Source organism: Idiotropiscis lumnitzeri, chromosome 1, assembly GCF_059441095.1.
Source record: "Idiotropiscis lumnitzeri isolate Australia: NSW breed Sydney's pygmy pipehorse chromosome 1, RoL_Ilum_1.0, whole genome shotgun sequence".
NCBI lineage: Eukaryota > Metazoa > Chordata > Actinopteri > Syngnathiformes > Syngnathidae > Idiotropiscis > Idiotropiscis lumnitzeri.
In genome coordinates this window covers 37,747,420-37,767,804 of record NC_142391.1, presented here as the reverse complement: position 1 = coordinate 37,767,804, position 20,385 = coordinate 37,747,420, and the positions used below count along the sequence as shown (strand labels likewise).

The 20,385-nt window shown below is 40.5% G+C and overlaps 1 protein-coding gene across 1 annotated transcript in view; it reads right to left on the bottom strand.

The window, feature by feature from the left end:
- Window positions 1-8,083: 8,083 nt before the first annotated feature.
- Window positions 8,084-20,385, bottom strand: part of lmx1bb (LIM homeobox transcription factor 1, beta b) — a 46,993-nt gene continuing 34,691 nt past the window's right edge. Inside the window, exons 5-10 of the mRNA XM_088306001.1 lie at window positions 14,807-15,039; window positions 12,730-12,908; window positions 12,554-12,631; window positions 12,116-12,182; window positions 10,133-10,294; window positions 8,084-9,101 (exon numbers count right to left, since the gene is read on the bottom strand). Coding sequence (XP_088162127.1) covers window positions 8,944-9,101; window positions 10,133-10,294; window positions 12,116-12,182; window positions 12,554-12,631; window positions 12,730-12,908; window positions 14,807-15,039 — 877 coding nt within the window. The 3' untranslated portion in view covers window positions 8,084-8,943. The remainder of the gene's footprint in view (window positions 9,102-10,132; window positions 10,295-12,115; window positions 12,183-12,553; window positions 12,632-12,729; window positions 12,909-14,806; window positions 15,040-20,385) is intronic.

Below are 20,385 nucleotides of genomic sequence, written 5' to 3'. Positions count from 1 at the left end.
ATGACTTGTAACACATGACCCCAAGGAAAGAGGTCAAGCTTTATTTTCCGAGAAGTAATGTGTTTAATAAATCAGTGATGTTCACAAGAAAGCTGCACCTCTCATCGCGCTCATCAAGGGTACATTGTAAACAAGGCAAACATGTCAGGAAGTGAACCAAATACAGAATTCCTAACAGTTTGCCTTAGCTGTTGACTTTCAGATTTACTGTCCACGCTTAACTGGCCGTGTACACTGACGGTGATTTATCGGCCTCACAGGTGACTTCTGTCAAAACCTGTAGGGCTTGAATATACAGCTGAGGGCTCACCTCGTCCTTTTCAGTATCCCATGTCCAGCGTTAATGTTTGTAGGAGTTGCTGCGGACAGCAACCTTGCTCTGAAGTCATCCTCTCCTCTTCATCCAGACAAGAAACGGAGCGTTAGTGTGTTTCTAACTAGACTGTGTTTTTAAAAAAAGACTTCAAACGTTCCTTCTTTTCATATGCAAACATGTTTGAGGAAGAGGAGTAACACATAAAAGTGGAACCTTATTGACTTGATCATTTGTAAATTGTCAGAGTAACCTAAACTGCACTCTAAACTATTCCCGAACTCTTGCCGACAGGTTGGCTGGCTTAATCTCGCTCACTGACGGCTTTAATACTGCCGTCCTTGGACCAATGTGTCTCCATGCATCACGCAGGGAGACGAAAAGTGGAATGCCAAAAGTTAACTGCAGCTAAGGTCAAATTATATGGGTCAGCTGTGTGTTAAGTTGTTGATTCAAATCTGCAGCTTTACATAATGCAATGCAGTGGGCATTTGAGAACCATGTCTAGAATTACATCAAACATTCTGAGCGCAGTACTGCTAGGTAAGCACGCTGACATATTATTTTCCCATAAATTTCATTTGATTACATTTTCAAAAGCGTTTTGCTGTAGTGTCAGCAGAGAGAATGTTTGGTTCCCAAACCAGCAAACCTGGAGACATAATACTCCAGAGTATTTGGGAAAGGCAAGGGATTCCAAGATAGGTGAAGGGGCGGTACTTGGATTCCAACATCAGGAAAGGCTCCTAGAGGTTAGAAGTGCTAGCTTGTGTGAGACCCTAAGGTCATCATTCCTTCAACTCATGCCCCTGGCATCACCTTCCTCCTCCACTTCAAACACCCTGGCTACATTCCTGGACCATGTACCAATAAGCACTAATAATGCAGAAAAAATGAAAACCAAAACAGATGGGCTGCAATAGTGAGGGGGATTACTGAGTCACTATCCGGGGCTCTATCTGCACCCTGGGCATGGAGAGGTGAATCCCACACCATCTTTTCTCAGGACAAGGGAAAGAGGCGGGAGGTTAAAACATGGCAGCATATCAAATACATGCGTGCAAAGGAGTTCAAATGATCTTTTGCTCCTCAGCATGGAGGGATAAATAATGAAATATACCTGCTTTATTTTCTTTTAGTACAAGATTTTTGGTTTTTCATGAGTCATAATAGGCCGGTGTCCTGGGTGAACCTGTGCTTCCTCATGTACATTAAATCATACAAACAGTGCTGCATGCCGAGGCCGCAGCGTTTTGGAAAATAAAGCAACACACTGCTGCAAACTCACGCATGGTGGAAAGCCTCAAACCAAACTATAGCCTGCCATACCATTACACAGAAGCCCTCAAGGCACAAAGAATATGTATCAATCGCTGGTTAAATGTCTCCTTTAACAATTAACCACACACCATGGAAAATGCCCAATGAGAACATCCAAAACCGCCCCCTTGCTCCCACCGGGAATGCACCGTGAACTCCTGTGAACTCTCTGAAATCAGGAGATCTTTAGATTGTATCTAGCCTGCAAAATATATTTAATGGCCAGTGTTATTCACACTAATTGTAATAAATGACCTTCGGAAATTCAGAATCCACTTATGTTGTCAGTTGTGCGAATACCAAATTTTGTAAAAGACTTTTGACAAATGGGAGCATTGCTTGGTTTTGTTGTTAGCACATGCAGCGACTTACATAAAATTACGATGACAAAAAAACTAACAAAAAAAAACAAACAAAAAAACAAAAAAAACAATCTTTTTCAAAGATAATGCCACAACTAGTGCAAATGGATCACAAACTCCTCTTATTGCATTTCAGGCAGAACATTTCAGAATTTTGACTATCTAGTGAAAATATTGTCACTAGCCTCATTTCCTATGCGGTTTCAGGACAGCAGAAGAGTAAACGTGCGAAGCGTTTACTGAAGGGCGGCTCTTAACGCTCCATGAGTGTGTGTGCGTCTGAGGCTCTAGCTCAGGTTTCAGCTCCACTGTTTTCATATTGAGACCACACTTACCTCAACCTCTGAGAGGCTCCTTTGGCTGATTCACACCCAGCGAACAGGCAATGACGTTGAGTATAGTCACTCATTGGCTCTACTGTTCTTCAGAATTGAAGCTCAGGGAACAGGAGGTGAGGCAAAAAGTCTTAAAGGTTCTTAAAGGATTGCATACATGGCGATAGAAAGGAGGAACACAGTGCACTCTTGTTGAAAAGCTCTTTCAAAAATGATCCCTTGCCACTTGACACTTCATTTTTCGCGGCTTCAGTGTTTTGCAGCTTTATAAGAAATAATAAGCAAAAAAGCAAAAAGACTAAATACAGCCATACATATTCCAGAAAGATGTGTTGCTTCGAAGAGATGACTTGTCTTTGTACGGGCACTCAAACAAGGCGTGTGATTTGTTCCCTCCCGTGAGATCAACCAATGAGTGCATGAGTGGATTTATCCTGTCGGCTGATTCCAGCTACCCTCCTACCAACCCTTGTTGTATCTGCCAGGCTTGTCGTCCACATTAATAAAGAAACAGCGATTTTATATTACATTCTGTTCGGAAATCCATAACGTTATTCAAATGTACCGCTAAGTTAGTCAGTTGAGCAAACAGCCGAGTTCATAAAGAGTGAGCGGAGCGCGCTCAGCCATCCAACAAGCACGGCTCACTCAGCATGACCAAACAACAGTCAATAAAATGTTAAAGTGTTTATTAAAGTTTGTCTTAAAACAGCGTACCTTAACAAGAGTCCTGCGTTGCATTTTATACAAAGGTCCTTGATGATGTTACAAGAATTCCACTATGCCAAATTTAAATACACCAATTTGCTTTAGACCATCTGTTGCAAAATAGTGCAAAATGTAGTCTACTTTTTGTCTCTAATTTGCTAGATGCACTCTGGGATGCACAAGACGCATCGAGTGTAACTCCACCAGTCCTAGAGAAAGATCAATGCATAAGCAGTCCTGGTTATTATATATGTCCGTGCACTTGTCACAAATGCACAATCTGCGTGTCAGAATTATTTCTATCACCACAAATGTCCACTTTATGCTTTATTTTTTGGAGTGGGATAAAATTAAAGCCAAACATCAACATTGTTATGCTCAACAATTTTGCAGATGTGCTGCGGTTCACATTACCTTTGATTGTTTGCCATGACAGCTGAAAGTTTAATTTTCTAATATTTTATTTATAAACCTCTATAGCCATTGAAAGAAGGAAGCGTGGCATTAGGAGATTTGACTTTCCGAAGTGGCCCAGAGAGATCGCCGGGTCGGTGTTCAAAAGATGGTGGATCATTGAGCACATGGATGTATCGGAAGTGGTCTTTGAGTAAGGATAGTGGTTCAGAATGAATCGAAACGAATTTTCTGGGAAAGGCTGTTATTAAAAAGGGTAAAAGTGCTGATTCAATTAAAAGGGGTCTGAACATGAGTAGGGTCTTAAAGACAAAGATTGGGTGCAAGAACATTTGGTGTTTGTCATTTTATGTTGTTATGCAACGAGTAGCAGTTTGGAAAAATTCATTAATAAAAAAGAAAATCTGTAGAAAAGAGGTTCTTGTGGGTAAGAAAATAATTGGCAGTCTTAAAATTACGGTGACGAACTGTAATTTACCAACAAAGAAAGCACGGTTAAAATAATGATTACGGAGTGACCGATTGACAATTAATGTTTTTATTTGACTTGATATAAAGAGGAAATGATGATAACGGCCTGGTGGCCCGGCCGCTGGCGAATGGCGAATGATGGATGGGCAAACCTTACCCCCTTCGTTAATTTGTCCATTTGAATTAAGTAATGAACAATAGAGGTGCCAAAATAATCTAATATTTGTTTAAAAAAAAAAAAAAAAAAAAAGAATGGTTAAAGTGGAATTACTGATGGAAAAAAAAACACAGCACAGCTCAACTATTCACAAAATGTGATTTTGATTCCTTGGCACAAGAATTCTGCACACAAAACTGTTGGTCAGTAAGTAGACTTTGAGAGGTAGACTGAGGTAGATTGAAACAAAGATCAAATTAAAAGTGCACGATCCAGCTATGTTAATCTTGTGATCTGAGTAACAAAAATTTGTTCTTTATAAGCACTGAAAAGACAAACACACTTGCACACACTTTGCTACGTGTTTTATAAAATTAGACAAAGACTATTTGAACGCTTATTATTTTAAGGCTTTTTAGTAAACTAATTCATAATTGTATTAAAAAACAACAAGCAATTCTGTTTAGTAAACCCATGGATGGTTCCTGAACGGTTCCTGGTTCATCTTCCTCCATGTCGCTGCTGTCTCTGTTTTTTCCATCTGATAATTCAATCCATCAAGATCTTCATTTTGGTTGATTTTGCTGCTTTTTATTTACGACTTTTTAATGTCATGTTGTCATCCGTCGGCGTTGAAAAAAGTAACAACTTTGTAACGCGTCAAAAGTATGTTTACAAAAGTAGAAAGTAAAAGTAAAACATTGTTAGAAAAATAAACCTAAAATCAACTCTAGTACAGCACAGCAGATTTGTTGTTCGATATTTGTCACCACTAACAAACGTGGTTCCGCCTGTCACGGCACTCTGCCTGTGGTGATATTCACCTTGAGGTGTTACACGTGACGAGATTTTGTAAACCAGCTGTCGTCTGAGTGGAGATTTAGTGCTGGAATGCTTCAAAGCGTTGACATCACTTGCTCCCTTTGTTCGGGGTGGCCCTTTCGCAGTGAGAGCAAACTGGATTGCAAAACAGCAGAAACTATTATTGGAAAGTTTTCGGAATCTGTGTGATCACGCGACTGTACAGTCGCAGGGTGGAAATCTACATGAGTGCAGTGACGAGCTGTCAAGGAGATGAAGTATTGAAAGCGCGCCCAGGTGGCACTTGCAAGCAGCCGCCAGATGACGCCTGAGGATCTGGGCGAGGTTTTTACACTCCACTGTGTTACGGCACTACAACCACTCCTTCTTGCACTTTTACTGGAGTCATCAGATTTTGTTTGTTTGTTATAAATTCAATGATGTCATCTGTTGTTGGTGTTGCCAATTAACACTAGTATAAGTGTGTATTTCCTGCACATTTTGGAGTATGGTGTGTGAGTGCGTGTGGGGGGGTGTGCGTCTGTGTGTGTGTGGCCTGACTAGTGACCGAAAAAAAATGCGGACTATATTACATAGATTTGATTAGAATCTGTTCTATTAGATTTACAAATAAGTATGAATTGTAAGAAAATAATATATTAGCTGATTATGAGTCACTACGATACATATTTTAATTGAACTAGCAATTTGCAACATGTTTATATAGTCCTGGGCTCTTTTTTATCCACTGGGGTAAATACAAATTGATGTTTTTTCATGTAGATGACTCAAACCAAGATCTGAGTAGAACTACAACCATATGGTCTCTATTTTTGCAGACAGGAGCACATGTACTTGGTGCATATTAATTTTCATGCCAGGGCAATTGTAGTTTATTGTGTGTGGGAATTTGGCAGACCTTGCTGTGCCTTTTTGGGTAATCTGGTGGACTGAGGGCATTTTTTATTACGCACCCCCTGCACCCCACACACCTGACAATTTGGGGACAGAAAGTAGACTAGACTTTAGATCAGGTAAAAGCAGGTCTAAGTTGTGGTGCAGGTGGTGTAATGTGACCTTGCTGGATTTGGCCCCAGCACAAGCAGACACATTTGCAAAATAAATTGGCACACAGCTGATACATGTGGTGAATGTTATTGTATTTCATTCATAAATATGACAACAGTGCAGCCTCTGAATCCTTGTAGGAATATATCAATTGAATGCATTTATTATTGCCATCATTTTTATTGTATTTTTTTCAAACATTACCCTGGGCTGTCGTTCACCTATACGGGACTGAATGATTCAGATCGGACTTTCATCGGTCACATCAAATGATCCACTAGAACAGCTTTTGGTGACTGAAAGTCGACGAAACTTTATGGCTGCTGGAACCACTTCTAACTATTGGCACATGTTGTGAAGTGTAAGTGAATTTGATTGAATCTTAAAAATAAACACTTTTTAAATTTTTAAGCAGTTTTCTATGACACTCACGTGTGTAGCTGAGCGCACCTGTTCCTCGCACTCAGAAAATGGTAAATTTGGTAGATTCCCTTTTACTCTAAAAATATATATATATTTGGTCCCAGTAAAAAGAAAATAATAATCTTAAAATTCACAGAATAAATGAACGCAGAATATTCTATTCTAAACAAAATTTACTGCGTATTTGCCTTCTCTGCCGGGTTCTCCCCAACCAGCGTTCACAATGTGACACACTCCCGTAACAACATGGTGCACTGCGCCCGTCATTTGTCGCGGAAAACGTCACTTAAATTGAACATGTTAATCCTGTGAAAAACTATTAAAACCTGAGATTTTCATGAAATTCTAAAACTTCTCTGGACGCACGGACAGAGTGTAAAAAAAGTGTGCAGGTGTGGACAAAACAGGGTCTTTGGTTACCCTAGGCCTTAGCTTTTTTTTTAAGTTAGCTCTAAGCATTCATTGTGGCGACTGACTTGACTTTGAATTGAGGCTGGCCTGACTGCAGTAAAGACGACCGACTGACCTGGAGTATGTTTAGTGCAGTGAAAGGATTGAACTGGATCGCAATATTCAATATCCAGTTGTCGGCGCAACACTAATGTGTAGCCCTGCTTATAAATGTAGTTTGCGCGCCTCGACCTGCCACAGGACACGTGAATCAGTTTCTTCTTTTGCCATATCAAGGATTGTGATTCTCACGCAAAGATTTTAAAGGGAATTTGAGCAGCCGCTTCGATTGGCTGCAAATCAAGTCTGCTGTGTTCAAGGCCCCAACGTTACAAAACGCCCTTTTCTATCTGCGCCAAACTGCTTGCATCTGCGAAAATACCAGAATTTTCTCCTGCCCGCCTCCATGCGGAGTTGGACAAATTGCCAATCTAGATTCAGGCTGGGCTCGGAAGTAGAGTCCTTAATGTTTAGTTTTTACCTGTTAAAGTTTAAAAGGAAGTGCAGTCCTTCCATTACACATGTGTCATCAATGTTAAGACTCAGGGTTTTGAATAAATGAATTTCTGTTAAACATAGTTAACTTCTTTTTATACCAGAGGACAGTTGCAGTCACTGAAAGTGTAGTGCTTCCTATGTAGTGACAATGTGAATGTTGTCTGTCGCTATATGTGCCGAGTAAATCGCGGGCAACCAATCCAGGCCTTTCGCCCAAAAGTCACATTTTGCATGTCATTATTATTATTATTATTATTATTATTATTATTATTATTATTTATTAAAGTTCACAAGTTATCAAGTTTCTGTTTACAGTTTCCACACTGGAGCACAAGTAGTAAGGTTTATAATAAACAAGAGACTGATTTCCCCGTCTTGCCTCTCGTCAGGTGAAACGTATCAGCATGCTGTCAGTTTTCAAATCGGACGGTACATCCTGTATACTGTATTAGGTGTTGAGAAAGATTTGTGCATCACTCAGCTTACTGCCTTGTGTGACTCAATTGAATCAACCTCCTTGAAACTTGAAGCTGAAGAAATATGATGAGAAATAAACATTTGTTCATCTATTTATGTCCCGTTATTGTTATTGTAATTTCATTTTTTTTCCAATTCTGAACTCTGAATAAGGCCATTTATTCCATTTGATCAGGAGAAAGACATTGTTTATTCATCAAACCAGTCAACTTTGGTCAATTAGCAACTTGAACATTTTGAGAATGCACATATGACAATGACAACAAAGAGTCTATGTTCTGTACGAAATAAATAGCACGTTGCTCATTTACAGCTTGGCTGGGAAAAAAGGGTTAATCTTCATATTCAAATGGCACACAATTAAGTCATGAAACTTGTGAACTCACTGATTGCTCAACAAAAAAAAAGTTCTCCTTTTTAAATAAAGCTTTTCATTTTTAATATGTACCTTCAAGAGCCTGTTATAGTTAAATAAATAGAATGCTTTCCATTTTTATCATGCACATCCAATTTGCCTCGGAAAAAGTATTTACATTTCACTGATCTGGCTAGTCGACCATTTTCTCCACCTTTTTTTTGTAGTCCGCTTCTTTCCCTCCACAAACTCTCAAAAATACACAAATGTACAGCCACGCTTGCAGACATGCTGCACCTATTTACTATTAACACAATATCTAGTACCTATCCATAGTGATCAAAATGCTAGCAGTAAACATGGTAAACCATGTAGTGTTAAGAAGGAACAATCCAAACACCACATCTTAACCAGGGGGGGATAAATTAGAAAAGTTTTGTTCACAATTGTTCATGCATTGTATAAATTGACGTTGTTATTTGGTTTGAGAGTGTGTCAGCGGCTTTAATATCTACTTGTGAACAAAGAAAAGAGTAATACAGTATCTCCTGTTCGGGATACACCATCCTACTGAATGGTTTCTAACAATTAACAAGTCCTTTCGACCAATGTGTCTTCACTGTCCTGCAAGTGGTTTTTCAATCTTGGAGTAAGCGCCCACGCATAACCTGGAGCAAGCCAACGCAGGCACTTTCTTCTATCGTATCCGTGCTTGTGTACAAACTCCCGAGCGCCAGGCTTTAGGTAGAGATGCGCAGTTTGTTCTGTGCTGTTTTATTTTCTTTGTCTTTTCATGACGCAAAATAGGAGTTTTGCATGGAGTACAGGCGGTCGATCGGGTTTCCCACACGGGCCTGCATGGAGTTGACTTCTGATGACGCCATGAAGCAGTCACTTAGGCTGGTTAAAGACGTGTCACTGTCTATGTCGTGGAATGCAGAATCGTTACCTGTGTGGGATAAAGTACAAAAAGCTGTCACCACTGAGAAGAGGAAGGGAAAAAAAAAAAAACATATGCATAAATCAATGTAATCCTGCTACCGATGGTAGCATTGGGAAATTATATTTACTAATCGTCACTTTGAGGAAATTGTGTTTTTGTGTCATCACGACTGTGAAAACTGTTTCCTCAGATATCATCAAAGCTCACTTTTTGCTGCCCTCGCTGGGACAATTGTGCTCTGTGAGGCCGCATGTAAACAAGGAGCATCCTCCTAAAAGATCTGGCTAATCGCAACTGTTTACGCCTTTCATAAAACCTCAACATGTTATTTCTCTGAAGGGAATAGTTAACTTTATTACACTCTGGATCTTAATGATAGTGCACAAAATGGGGACAGTGTTTTGAGACATATCTTTTAATGCCTTGCCAATATTGCTCTTTTCCCCAAACCGAAAGAGAGTGATGAGACCGGGGATTTAGGTTCTTACTATCAAGAAGAACTAAATGGAGGCAAATTATAAGGAAGTTATGAACTTGAGGAAATGGTCCCATTGGGGTTTGTTGAGGACATCACTCAGAAAAGTGTTATTCCAGTCACATCCTGTGGATTAAAACTTGATTGACTGATATTTTCCCCCTCCTCTCGTTTGCAGTTTAATGTCTTTGCAAAATCTGTGAGTAGTTGCGCTCACTTCCTGATGTGCTGGCAGATACGACCCCCAGTCTTTGTTTGCGTTGCGCTCCGTTTCCTCAAAGCGCTCCACACTGACTGACCACATGTTTTTAACCGCCAACATCATCAGCAATGGGATGCCTCAAAACTTGGGGGCAGGGATCTTGAAACCACATGATCCACAAAACACAAACACGTATGTGGACGATTGTGTTATCATGTGGGAGGAGAAGCTGTTGGCACTTAAATCAGGTTGCTGTGGCTTAAAGATATGTTCCCCGTTGGGGAGCGATGAGATTGATCAAGGGGAGTGGGGTGGGGGGGCAGACAAGTAAGCGGCGATCACGAGTTACTGGATGCGCACCATATGGGTTCATGTGGTCCCCGGGCATCTGTGGGGGGGTGAGCCCCTGTTGGAATGGGTCTGTGCTGTAGCCATTCTGATCCATGGAGACCAGCTGCTGCTGTGGTGGAGGCAGAGGTGTGAAGGAGCTCATCATCCCCTCCATTCGATTTGACATTACTTCTGCAAGAAAGGGAGCACACATGAGGGCAGGTTTGCACAATGTTGCAGACACATGTAGATGGGCTTAAGCAGGAACAATTGTTGAATCAATTCAAGAGGCATCTCCTCGCAGGCTGCTGGGAATAAAAACAATGCTTCCTGTATTTCTTTTTAAAGGCACTCATTGGATTTTTTTTTCTTACTCACAATTTCAATCCATTATATTACATCACAATACGTGTTTCTAGCTCAAGTGAATGTTATTATTTTTAGTATGGGCAATAATGTATTTACTTTTAAATTACTTTGAATGATAACATTTTCCTTGTTATATATTTCTAGTGGTTAGTCGTTTTATATTTGTATTTAACAAAGGTTACCCAGAAGAACCCATTATAGATCAAATCTTCAGGCCTATTCTGGAGGTGGATATGATTAAAGGTACAAAAGTTTGTAATGATTTATTAATCCAGTCAAGTGAGACTAATGAAAAAAAATCTGCAGTTCTTGTGAGATAGCAACAAGCCGCAAATACCAAAGTGGCTTGGATGCCTTTGTTAGTATTACCTTGGAAACCTCCGGAAACCCACTCAGATCCAGTCCCATAGCCAGTTTCTTTTGCAAACACTGTTCTTTGCAAAGTGACTAATGAAGACACAGCTCTGGAGGCTTCTTCCTACTCAAGCCCAATTCTTTGCATATATTAATAAAATGCCATCTATTCCACAAACTTATACACATTCAACTTTTGATATATGGCAACATTTAAAATACTTTTGGTGTGATTTTGTTCACACTTAATTATTATTATTATTATCACTGAGCGGGAACCGATCCCACACTGCCCGCACACATGTCAGGCATGTGTAACACTACATCATCAGTGACTATTATTATTATTATTATTATTATTATTATTATTATTATTAGTAGTAGTAGTAGTAGTAGTAGTAGTAGTATTTAATCGAGGCATCACATGTGTATTTAACAATTTAATGTCATGTTTTTTTCTTGAGTGAATGAAAGCTAATTATGAACAATAAAGAAACAAAAGGGGACTATAATGTTAGATTCAGTGTTTCAATTATATTTTAGTGATGCTTTAGTATGTTCCTTTTATATGCTCACCATGGCTTGATCTTCAACCCATCCTGCATGTACTATATCTGTCGTAAGGATATAATTAAAATATAAAATTTAAAGGGAATTAAATAGTTATATTTTTTCTTCATTAAAAAAGTCACTAATAATATAGTGTGTCACTTTAAAGTGTCAGTGTTTTAAACATCACAGTAAATAATACAACGGCATAATTATAATGGGGGGCCGGCTTGGTGGAGGACAAGTTCATAGATGGGTTCGATTCCAGCTGTGGCCTTCCTGTGTGGAGTTTGCATGTTCTCCCCGTGCCTGAGTGGGTTTTCTCCGGGTTCACCGGTTTCCTCCCACATTCCAAAGACATGCATGGTAGCTTAATTGGTCACTAATGTGGCCCTAGGTGTGAGTGTGCGTACGAGTGGTTGTTCGTCTTTGTGTTCCCTGCGACCGGTTTAGGGTGTAAGCGGCTCAGATAATGGATGGGTGGATGGATAATTATGATGGTATCATAATAAGACAATATGAGATCAGCACTCACAACTTACGTGCGCTGATGATTTTTATTTATTTTTTTACTATGGAAGGGATTTAAAAAATAGTCTATATTTTTAAGAGAAACAAGATTTTTGCAGAAAAAAAGCAAGGTATGTTTTCCTGTTGACTCAAAATATACTGTCAAATGAGATAAAAGATAAATATGCAGCAGTTGAGAAATGAAAGCTCCTTGTGTGTATCAGTCGTTACCTTGCCCAAGTCTCTGGGAATTCTGTTGTTCTTGTTGTTGCTGCTGTCTTCTGGCCAACTTCTTCATCTAAACGAAAGAGTCAAAGTTGTGAGGAACTCCCAAAACTAACATACACTCTTTAATTTCGAAAGGATGCTTCACGCTCTTCACCCTGGCGTGAACTGCATGAAATCTGCATCGGAGTGCATTTCATTGTCAACTATCAAAGGATTTTACAAGATACTCATCGGCCCGAGGGAGGGCGTAGACATTTAGTGCATCAGTGTGCTAGATTTGCAACTTCAAGTGATATTTCTTTTCTTTTTGCAGTCGTGAAAGGAATGCAGCGATAACTTTAACACACATAGTTTTGGTGATTTATTCTCTGAGCTCTTTCTGTAAATTCAAGATGGAAAAGGGCTGTTTTGTACATACGCAAATGGAAGAATTTCTCCCACCTTAGCTCTCTGGTTCTGGAACCACACCTGGACCACCCGAACACTCAGTCCTGTCTCTGCAGCCAACGTCTCCCTCACCTGAAGACAATGATTTTTACATCATGAGCAACGTATAAAGATACACCACGATGGGATCCAAACGGATCACCACATGCTTCTTGCTGCCTGACACATACCTTCCTGCAAGGTTTTGAGGACACCTCAAAGGAGGCCTTGAAGGCTCGTCTCTGCTGAGTGGTCAAAATGGTCCGTGGTCTTTTGGGTCTCCTGGGATCCTTGCTGTCATCCCCTTTCCCTTGGCCTCCTATGCCTCCTTTCTCAGGCTTGATGTCCAATTCCTCATCATCACTTTTTTCTGCAAAAACATTTGCGTCGTTAGTATGTGCTTGAACGAACTACGGTACACCCTTTTGTCAGTGACAGTCTACTGATGGATGTAATTTTGTTCTTCGCTCTTCGAGGAGATTCACACACCACAAATGCATAATCAAAGGACACGCATGTGTTTTGAATATGGTTATCAATTAGTTTCAAAAGAAAACTGTCACATGCATGATTGCACTTGCAGAAGTCCACAGCGTTCGCTTGGAATGCACAGTGAACTATGTACATTTGTCTCGGAACTGGACATCGTGTCACTTGTAACATATTGCCCTCAGCTTTAGCTGATTTGCGGAAAATCAATCTCTGATAAGAATACTATGTTAAAGTGAAACAAAGGCAATGCTCAAACATATGGGGAATGCATCTTCTATAATAAAGCCTAAAAAAGGGATTCAGAACCTGAACGTGTTGCTATATTTTTATAGTCATGAGCAGGATATTTGTTAAAGTAAAATGAGAAAATAGTCTATCCAAAAATAAAAATAACTAAAACTCTGTTATAGGCACACATGTAATAACATTGTACCATTTTGGTGCAGACTTGCTATAAATTAATTGAATCTAACCTAAACATGTTTTTTATATGTAACTACATTTGTCCATTGCAAATATGTATTCTGTGTACCACATACTGAGGTTAACCTCTGTTCATGTCAACATTTCCTCCATCTTGAAATTTGGAGACATGCACAAAAGCCCGTGTGACACTGTGGGACACGAGCGAACAAGGATGAGGCAGAGCAAATATTCCCACAAGTTGACAAAAGTTGACATAGGCACAGATGTATTTGACAAATTCCCTGCTTTTGTGCATGTTTAAATGTGAGCCAGATGGTAGTGAACAGTGAGACTTGGCGACATGCCTCATTGTGTGAGGAGGCTATAGGCGAGGAACACTCGAGCCGATAAGATTGGAGATGCAGCCGTTCTGTAGGAAAGGCCCCAAATCCCTCTGTCACTCACCATGATACAGTGATTTAATTCTTTCCAGCACCACTGCCTACCCACGCATGGAGAGCCATTATAACAGAGGGGCTTGGCTGAGTCCTGGATCAACTTCCTACTGTATCATAAACTTGTGCTCCCGCTCAAATTAGAAAGATACCAAAACAATAGATCGAGTAGTGTTGGGAACTTTTACAGTAAGTGATGTCTGCTAAATTGCAGCTGTTTCAGAATAAAACATATCACTGTCTCTTTGCTATACGCTTGAGAAGCACATCTTTTAGTACACCTGCGCAACCCAATACAAGTGCTGTAAAAAAAAAAAAAAGTTTATAGTGACTGAGCTGTATCATTACTAAGAATTCTCTCATAACCTTTTGGGGGTGCTGACATGGGACAAGAAAGAAAGTATTTGGCACATTTCACTTTTGTTTAGGATAGATCAATATTACTTTACAAATCCCACAAGGGAAGTTTAAGTGGCTAAGCAGCAAAAAGAAAAAAAAAAAAGAGCAGCGCTGAGAATTAATTCACTTAATTAAAGAGTAAGAATTCAAATGTGCTACGTAGCAAAAGGCAGACATCTCTTAGCAGTACAGTTACACACACATTTAAATTATAACCATAGCAATTATTAAATAAATAATCACTGGGCTATCAAAATCAAGTGCCATTAAAATCTGCCTACTACAAAAGTAAACATGACATGGGAAACTATATATGTTATATGGCACACATAAATGTGCTTGATGGCGCGAGATGTGTGGCCAATGTGTGTGTATACCACTTCACTCCAGTTAGGACCTCTGCGCTAGCTGTCACTGCAGTGGCACAGCACGCACACAACCCAACACCTCAGTGTCATGTGATGATCACACCACAGTGCTGTTCTCACTCTGCTGTGAGAGGGTGCACAGGGCTCACCTGAGTCCGAGTCATCGGGGCTGACCGAGCTGAGCAAGTCCTTCTCTCTCTCGTAGTCGACCTTGCACAGAAGCTGACCCTCTTTCAGGACAAACTCGTCCCCTTTTCTCAGCTGGCGGTCGCACACGCAGCAGCAGAAGCAGTTCAGGTGGTAGACGCACTCCAGAGCTCGCATCACAAACTCTGTAGGGGCAATCTTCTCCATGCACCCGCTGCACTTGGTTGCAAACAACCTATGAATGAAAAAAGGATTTGTTTTTTTCCCCTCTGAAATGCTTGTATATGTATATAAAATTGTTATAAAAAATGTATATCATATATTCTTTTCAATCAATACTACTTGGAAGATTACACTGGTAATGATTCCATAATAATGTCTTGAGGTGAAGCACATACTGTAAATCAAGGGAGCCCAATTAAACATTGTTGCCGATTGAGAATATTTCACAGATTTTTTTAAAATTTAACTTTAACTACAAAATATGTAATTTTAATACAATTTAAATGTGTTAAAGCAAATCTTTGTGACCGATTCTGTTTATAACCTTTAAGGACAGAGGTTTAGGGGGTGCAGTTTGGTGGACTACGTATTATGTGTCAGTTTTTTTGCAGATGATGTGATTCCATTAGCTTCATCAAGCCAGGATCTTCAACTTTTGCCATTTATGCTCCAAATGTGAGGGAATGGTCCTCACTCAGAAAAGTATCCACTTCAGGGTGTAGATGAGATCCCCCCCGCAAGTGGAGGAGTTCAATACGCTAAAAAATGCTGGGTTGTTTTTCCTAACCCTCTTGTTGGGTCGTAGTGGACTTTGAACAGATTGGGCTACTTTAACCCAAGAATGGGTCAATTATTTTGACCCAGTTGATTGGGTTGGAAATTAGATTTGGGTTGGCCGAAGAGCTGAAGTTCTGTTGTGTGCTAAATATGAAGTAAATTTAAAGTAACATAAAAGATGTTGACGGTTGGATGGCTCAGTGAGTAAGACTTTGGAGACTGGTTATGGGGTGCATCCAATGTGATGGGTGAAATCCTCAACCCAATGAACTGGGTATAAATAACCCAGCTCAGGCTCTGTCCCATTTGGTCCCAGCACTGTGTTAACTATTTCACTTTATTTGGATGACTTTAACCATCAGTTTTAAGAGTGAAGTATCTTGGTGTCTTGTTCACAAGCGAGGGAAAAATAGAATGGGTGATTGCTAAGCAACTGATGCAGCATCTGCGTTGATGTATTGATCTGTCATGATGAAGAAGGGGCAAAGCTGGAAGGAAAAGCTCTTGATTTACCAGTCGATCTACTTTCCCGCCCTTATCAATGTTCTTAAGCTTTGGGTGTGAGCAGAACAACAAATACACGGATACAAGCAGCCGAAATGAGGAAACACCTTGAGATCCCCCCCAGAAGAGCAGGACAAAGAGGCTTGGCAGTGGTGACCACCGAGATTACGAAATGGTCGGGGGGATGTGATTGTAAAAGGTTTTTATTTTATTTTATTTTATTTTATTTTATTTTATTTTATTTTATTTATTTAATTTTATTTATTTTATTTTATTTTATTTTATTTTATTTTATTTTATTTATCAAGTATATTGCCAACGTTGGGGGTAAACCTCCATTGTCCAAACTCTGTACTATTCGTCAGTCCCCACATGGGTCTGTTACCTACACAAATTATTGGCCAATTTCATGTGATGAAAGTGTCTTGCTCTCTTTGCAATGTTAACGACTCGACAAACATGTCTTTTATTTAGTTTCCTGAAAAGTGATGGTTTTGGAGATGTGCACAAGGTGGGTGTCATTGAAGGTGTTCCAATTCTATATTCATCAGATAGAATATCAGAGACCATGATTCATTGCTGCCTGCTGGGTGTCATATCTTATCTCAATGTCTGACATCATGCCTCTGTGCTGCAACACCGCCTCAATGGTCCAATACCTCCATCTTCTTTTGTGGTCATTCAGCAAGATGTTTGCATTGTTTTATTGGTGACTGTGAGTCATTTAATTTGTGCTTGCTTGTTCAGAAGAAGCCACATAAAATGAAGCAAGGAGGCAGCGAGCGTGGTTGATCTTGTCCAGCCGTAAAGCTGGATTTATTAGTAGCTTCTTTGTTTGTCCTGGTCAGGAAGACAGCTGGCAGTCGCCTATCTATTGGTGGTGAACATCTATTTCATTGTGCGACGCAGGGAGGCAACGAGAGGACTATTTAACATCATCGACTGTTTCGGGGAAGGGATGAGCGATGGTGATGAATATAATGTGTAAATATGAGAAGAGGGTTTTGTTATGGTAATTGTGTTCTGGGTGCTGATTGAGTGCTGATAGGGTGTGTGTGTTTGACTGTGTTAACACGTGTGCAAGCAGCATCAGGCAGCTGTATGCATGCTGGAAAGAAGTGTGGTTTCTATTGTTAGATATATGCCGCGCTTTCAAATTGATTGCATCACTACTGCTCAGCGGAAATTTTTATGTTACCTTAAATACACATGAAGAATTGATTGGTTATTTTAGATAGACCATCAATTATAATCTAAATAATCACCTGTATATGGACTAACAGTGGACTATATGGAATTTGTTTATACGTTATTAACTTTTCAGCATTCTCACAGCAGCAATCTCGACCTAGCAGGTTTTACAAAATCCTATAATCTTTCATTTATTACAATAAATTAAGACGATTATTATTCAACTATGGAAAAATCTAAGAAATAATCTCATGAAAAAAAATGTTGGCAAGTTTCTAAACCGAGCGTGCGTCTTGTTTGAGTGACCTGCCAACCTGGATATATCTTCTAAACAAACCACCATTTTTGTCCACTGGATTAAAAAAAAAAAAAAAAAGGAACAGGACCATTTTTGATAAAAAAAAAAAAAAAGTAGAATCAATTTAAACAAAGCGTAATCTTAACCCGATAAAACTGAATATTCAGGGACTCGTTTCAAATTTTCAGAAGGATTACTTTGTTACATGCTGGGATCAGTGGAAAGAAGTGATGAATCTCTCAAGACAAGTTCCCAGCCCCAATGTTTAGCTAATGATTGACGGCTTAGGCTAAGAAAGAGAGCGAAAAGTTGAGGAAATGACTTGTTAGCACGGTTTTGATACGTCCAGGATTCCGCCGTCACCTACAGCCGCTCTCTCAAATCTTCCCATCTAGATGAAAACATTCTCATTCAGCCCCCTTTCCTTTCTTCTCTTCCGTGCACCGAGTCTAATCTTGTAAGCCATTATTTTTCTATTTCCCCTCTCTGTCACTTTGCATTATTTTTGCTGCTGTAATTCCTATTCGTCCCTTCTGGAATCTTCCTGTCCTGCTTTGTCCTCGACTCTAATCCGGACTTTCTGCCTGTTTTCAGCCCCTGGTCTCCATTCTCTGCGGGGTTCAGATGGAATAGCCATGCATGACGCCCCTTCTATGGCAACCACACCTCCACAGGAAGGCAACGGCGACTTTTCGGATGGGCAGAGAGGGCCTTTGAGAATCTGGCAGCAGAAGTAAATCCTTCTCTAAGGAACAAGGAGAATTAGCAGGGAGCAGTGGACTAGGGATTTAACCCTACCCCTCTCCTTTGAAAGGCACAGTCAGGCCCACTCCTGCGGCTCGCCACAATCAAACAGGAGAGGAGTGGGGAGGTGGCAGTGGGGAGAGAAGAACACAAACTCCCTGAATGACACAAGCAGTGGATTGTGGAGGAGCCTAATCCCACTTTAATACCTTTCCAAGTTCAGCTGCTAAAGAATGCTCTTTAAAACAACACCGCTGTGTGAGCAGTGAAGGTTGACCAGGGGGAGGCACGCCATTCAACCTCCCCAACATTACCTGATTAGTGGTTTGAGGTCCGGGGCCGCTGGGCCAACGTGCCTGCGGGAGGCAGTCGGGAGGACATAAAAAATGATTTCGTGTCTACGAGAAGCATAACTGTGTTAACATTACAAGAGTCAAAATCTATAGTGGGATACCCCGCTTCAAAAAAGAAGATATTCGCCCAAAGCAGCTTTTCAAACTGTATAGCCATGGCAATTTTTATTAGTGGGCTTGGCTGATGCTTATTTATGTTCTGTTAAATTAATACATGAACAGTAGTTCTGACAGAAAATTTGCTATGACTGTTCATAACTCTTCATGATTATGCTGTGCAAGTAGTTTTAATAAGTCATTTTAATCATTTCGTGGAGCTGGGTGAGGATAAGCAGTTGAGAGAATGGATGGACGGATCGATGAAAAAGTATGGCTGGTCAGTCAGTGTATGTCGTATTACAGCACTACATGATATATTTTGTAAAGTATTTGAAAATAATTTGGGAAATTCTACCCTAGCATGATGTGGCTAACTTCTTTGTAATAAGGACACGGAAGATAATGTAGAAAAAGGTGGATGTATATTTACATCAAAGCTGTTAGTCAAGCGTCATGGAAGGCAAGCAGTAATGGCAAGCCTCAAGAAGTGGTTTTTTTTTATTTTCTGACATTGCGTCATATCCAACCTCAATGTGAACCAGTGGCTGACTGTGTGGACGTGCAGCTGCCTGCGCAACACGACTCCAACTGTCGCACATAGGACCACCAGCATTAACAATTCTCATCCCGCCTTTCGCTTTCCTCCTCCCACACCTGAGCGCACGGATCAAGGGATGAGCGCCTCCTCTGTGGATCAATGGCTGCATCTCAAGCAGAGAGCTGTCAATATTTACCTAGGCCTCCCCAACGGATTCATAAATGAAAGAAGAAGGGCCTATCTCAGCACATAGCCTGCTCCCGGAGGACTCATCACATCCTTCTTTTTAATCCAGTGTCCACATTCCTGTAATCCCTTGTCTGTTCTTTCTCAATTTATCTGTGATTGGCTTCATCGACTCTGACAGATTATCACACTGGTGGTAAAACGCTGTTTTTAGTAAATATAAAAAGACACAGCCAAGAGTAAAAAGTATTATATAGAAGACAAGGCCAACGGGGAGCGGCACTTATTTTGTCTGATGAACACTTCAGGCTGGCCAAGTGCAGCTGAGAGACTTCGGCATCGTCTTCTTCCCCCTTTTTACAGGCACTCTGGAGAACTATGCACTCTCCCTTTGAACAGATTATAGGCAACTTAAAGTGTGACAACATCTTAAGCTCTCACCACATGCTGCCAATGATTTCCCTTCCACAGACATTACATTTAATGCTTCTGCTGCAGTGATAAGTATCAGGAGGACTGGGCAGGATGAAAGAAATCGAGAAGCATAAAGAAAGAAGAAGGGGGACGGGGGTGGTGCTGAGTTGATCATGCTACATTTAGCAACACGTGCGACACACTCGGATTTTGCTGACCGGTACTCTGAGAAATACCATAACAGTTTCGGGAACAATACACCTCGGCCTCTTATGTCAGCGACTCTCATCCAAGCCTGAGGGGATCAGGATTATCCCGGCAGCAGCTGTAAACTATTACTTTTAAGATTGTTTTGGCTAGGCAACCTGTGGCCACGCCAATCATGCGAAGGGTGTGACATGATGACTGTGTGACGGGTCAGGACAAGGTCTTGGGATGGGTGACACGCTATCTGTAGTATCTTCGATTTCTCCA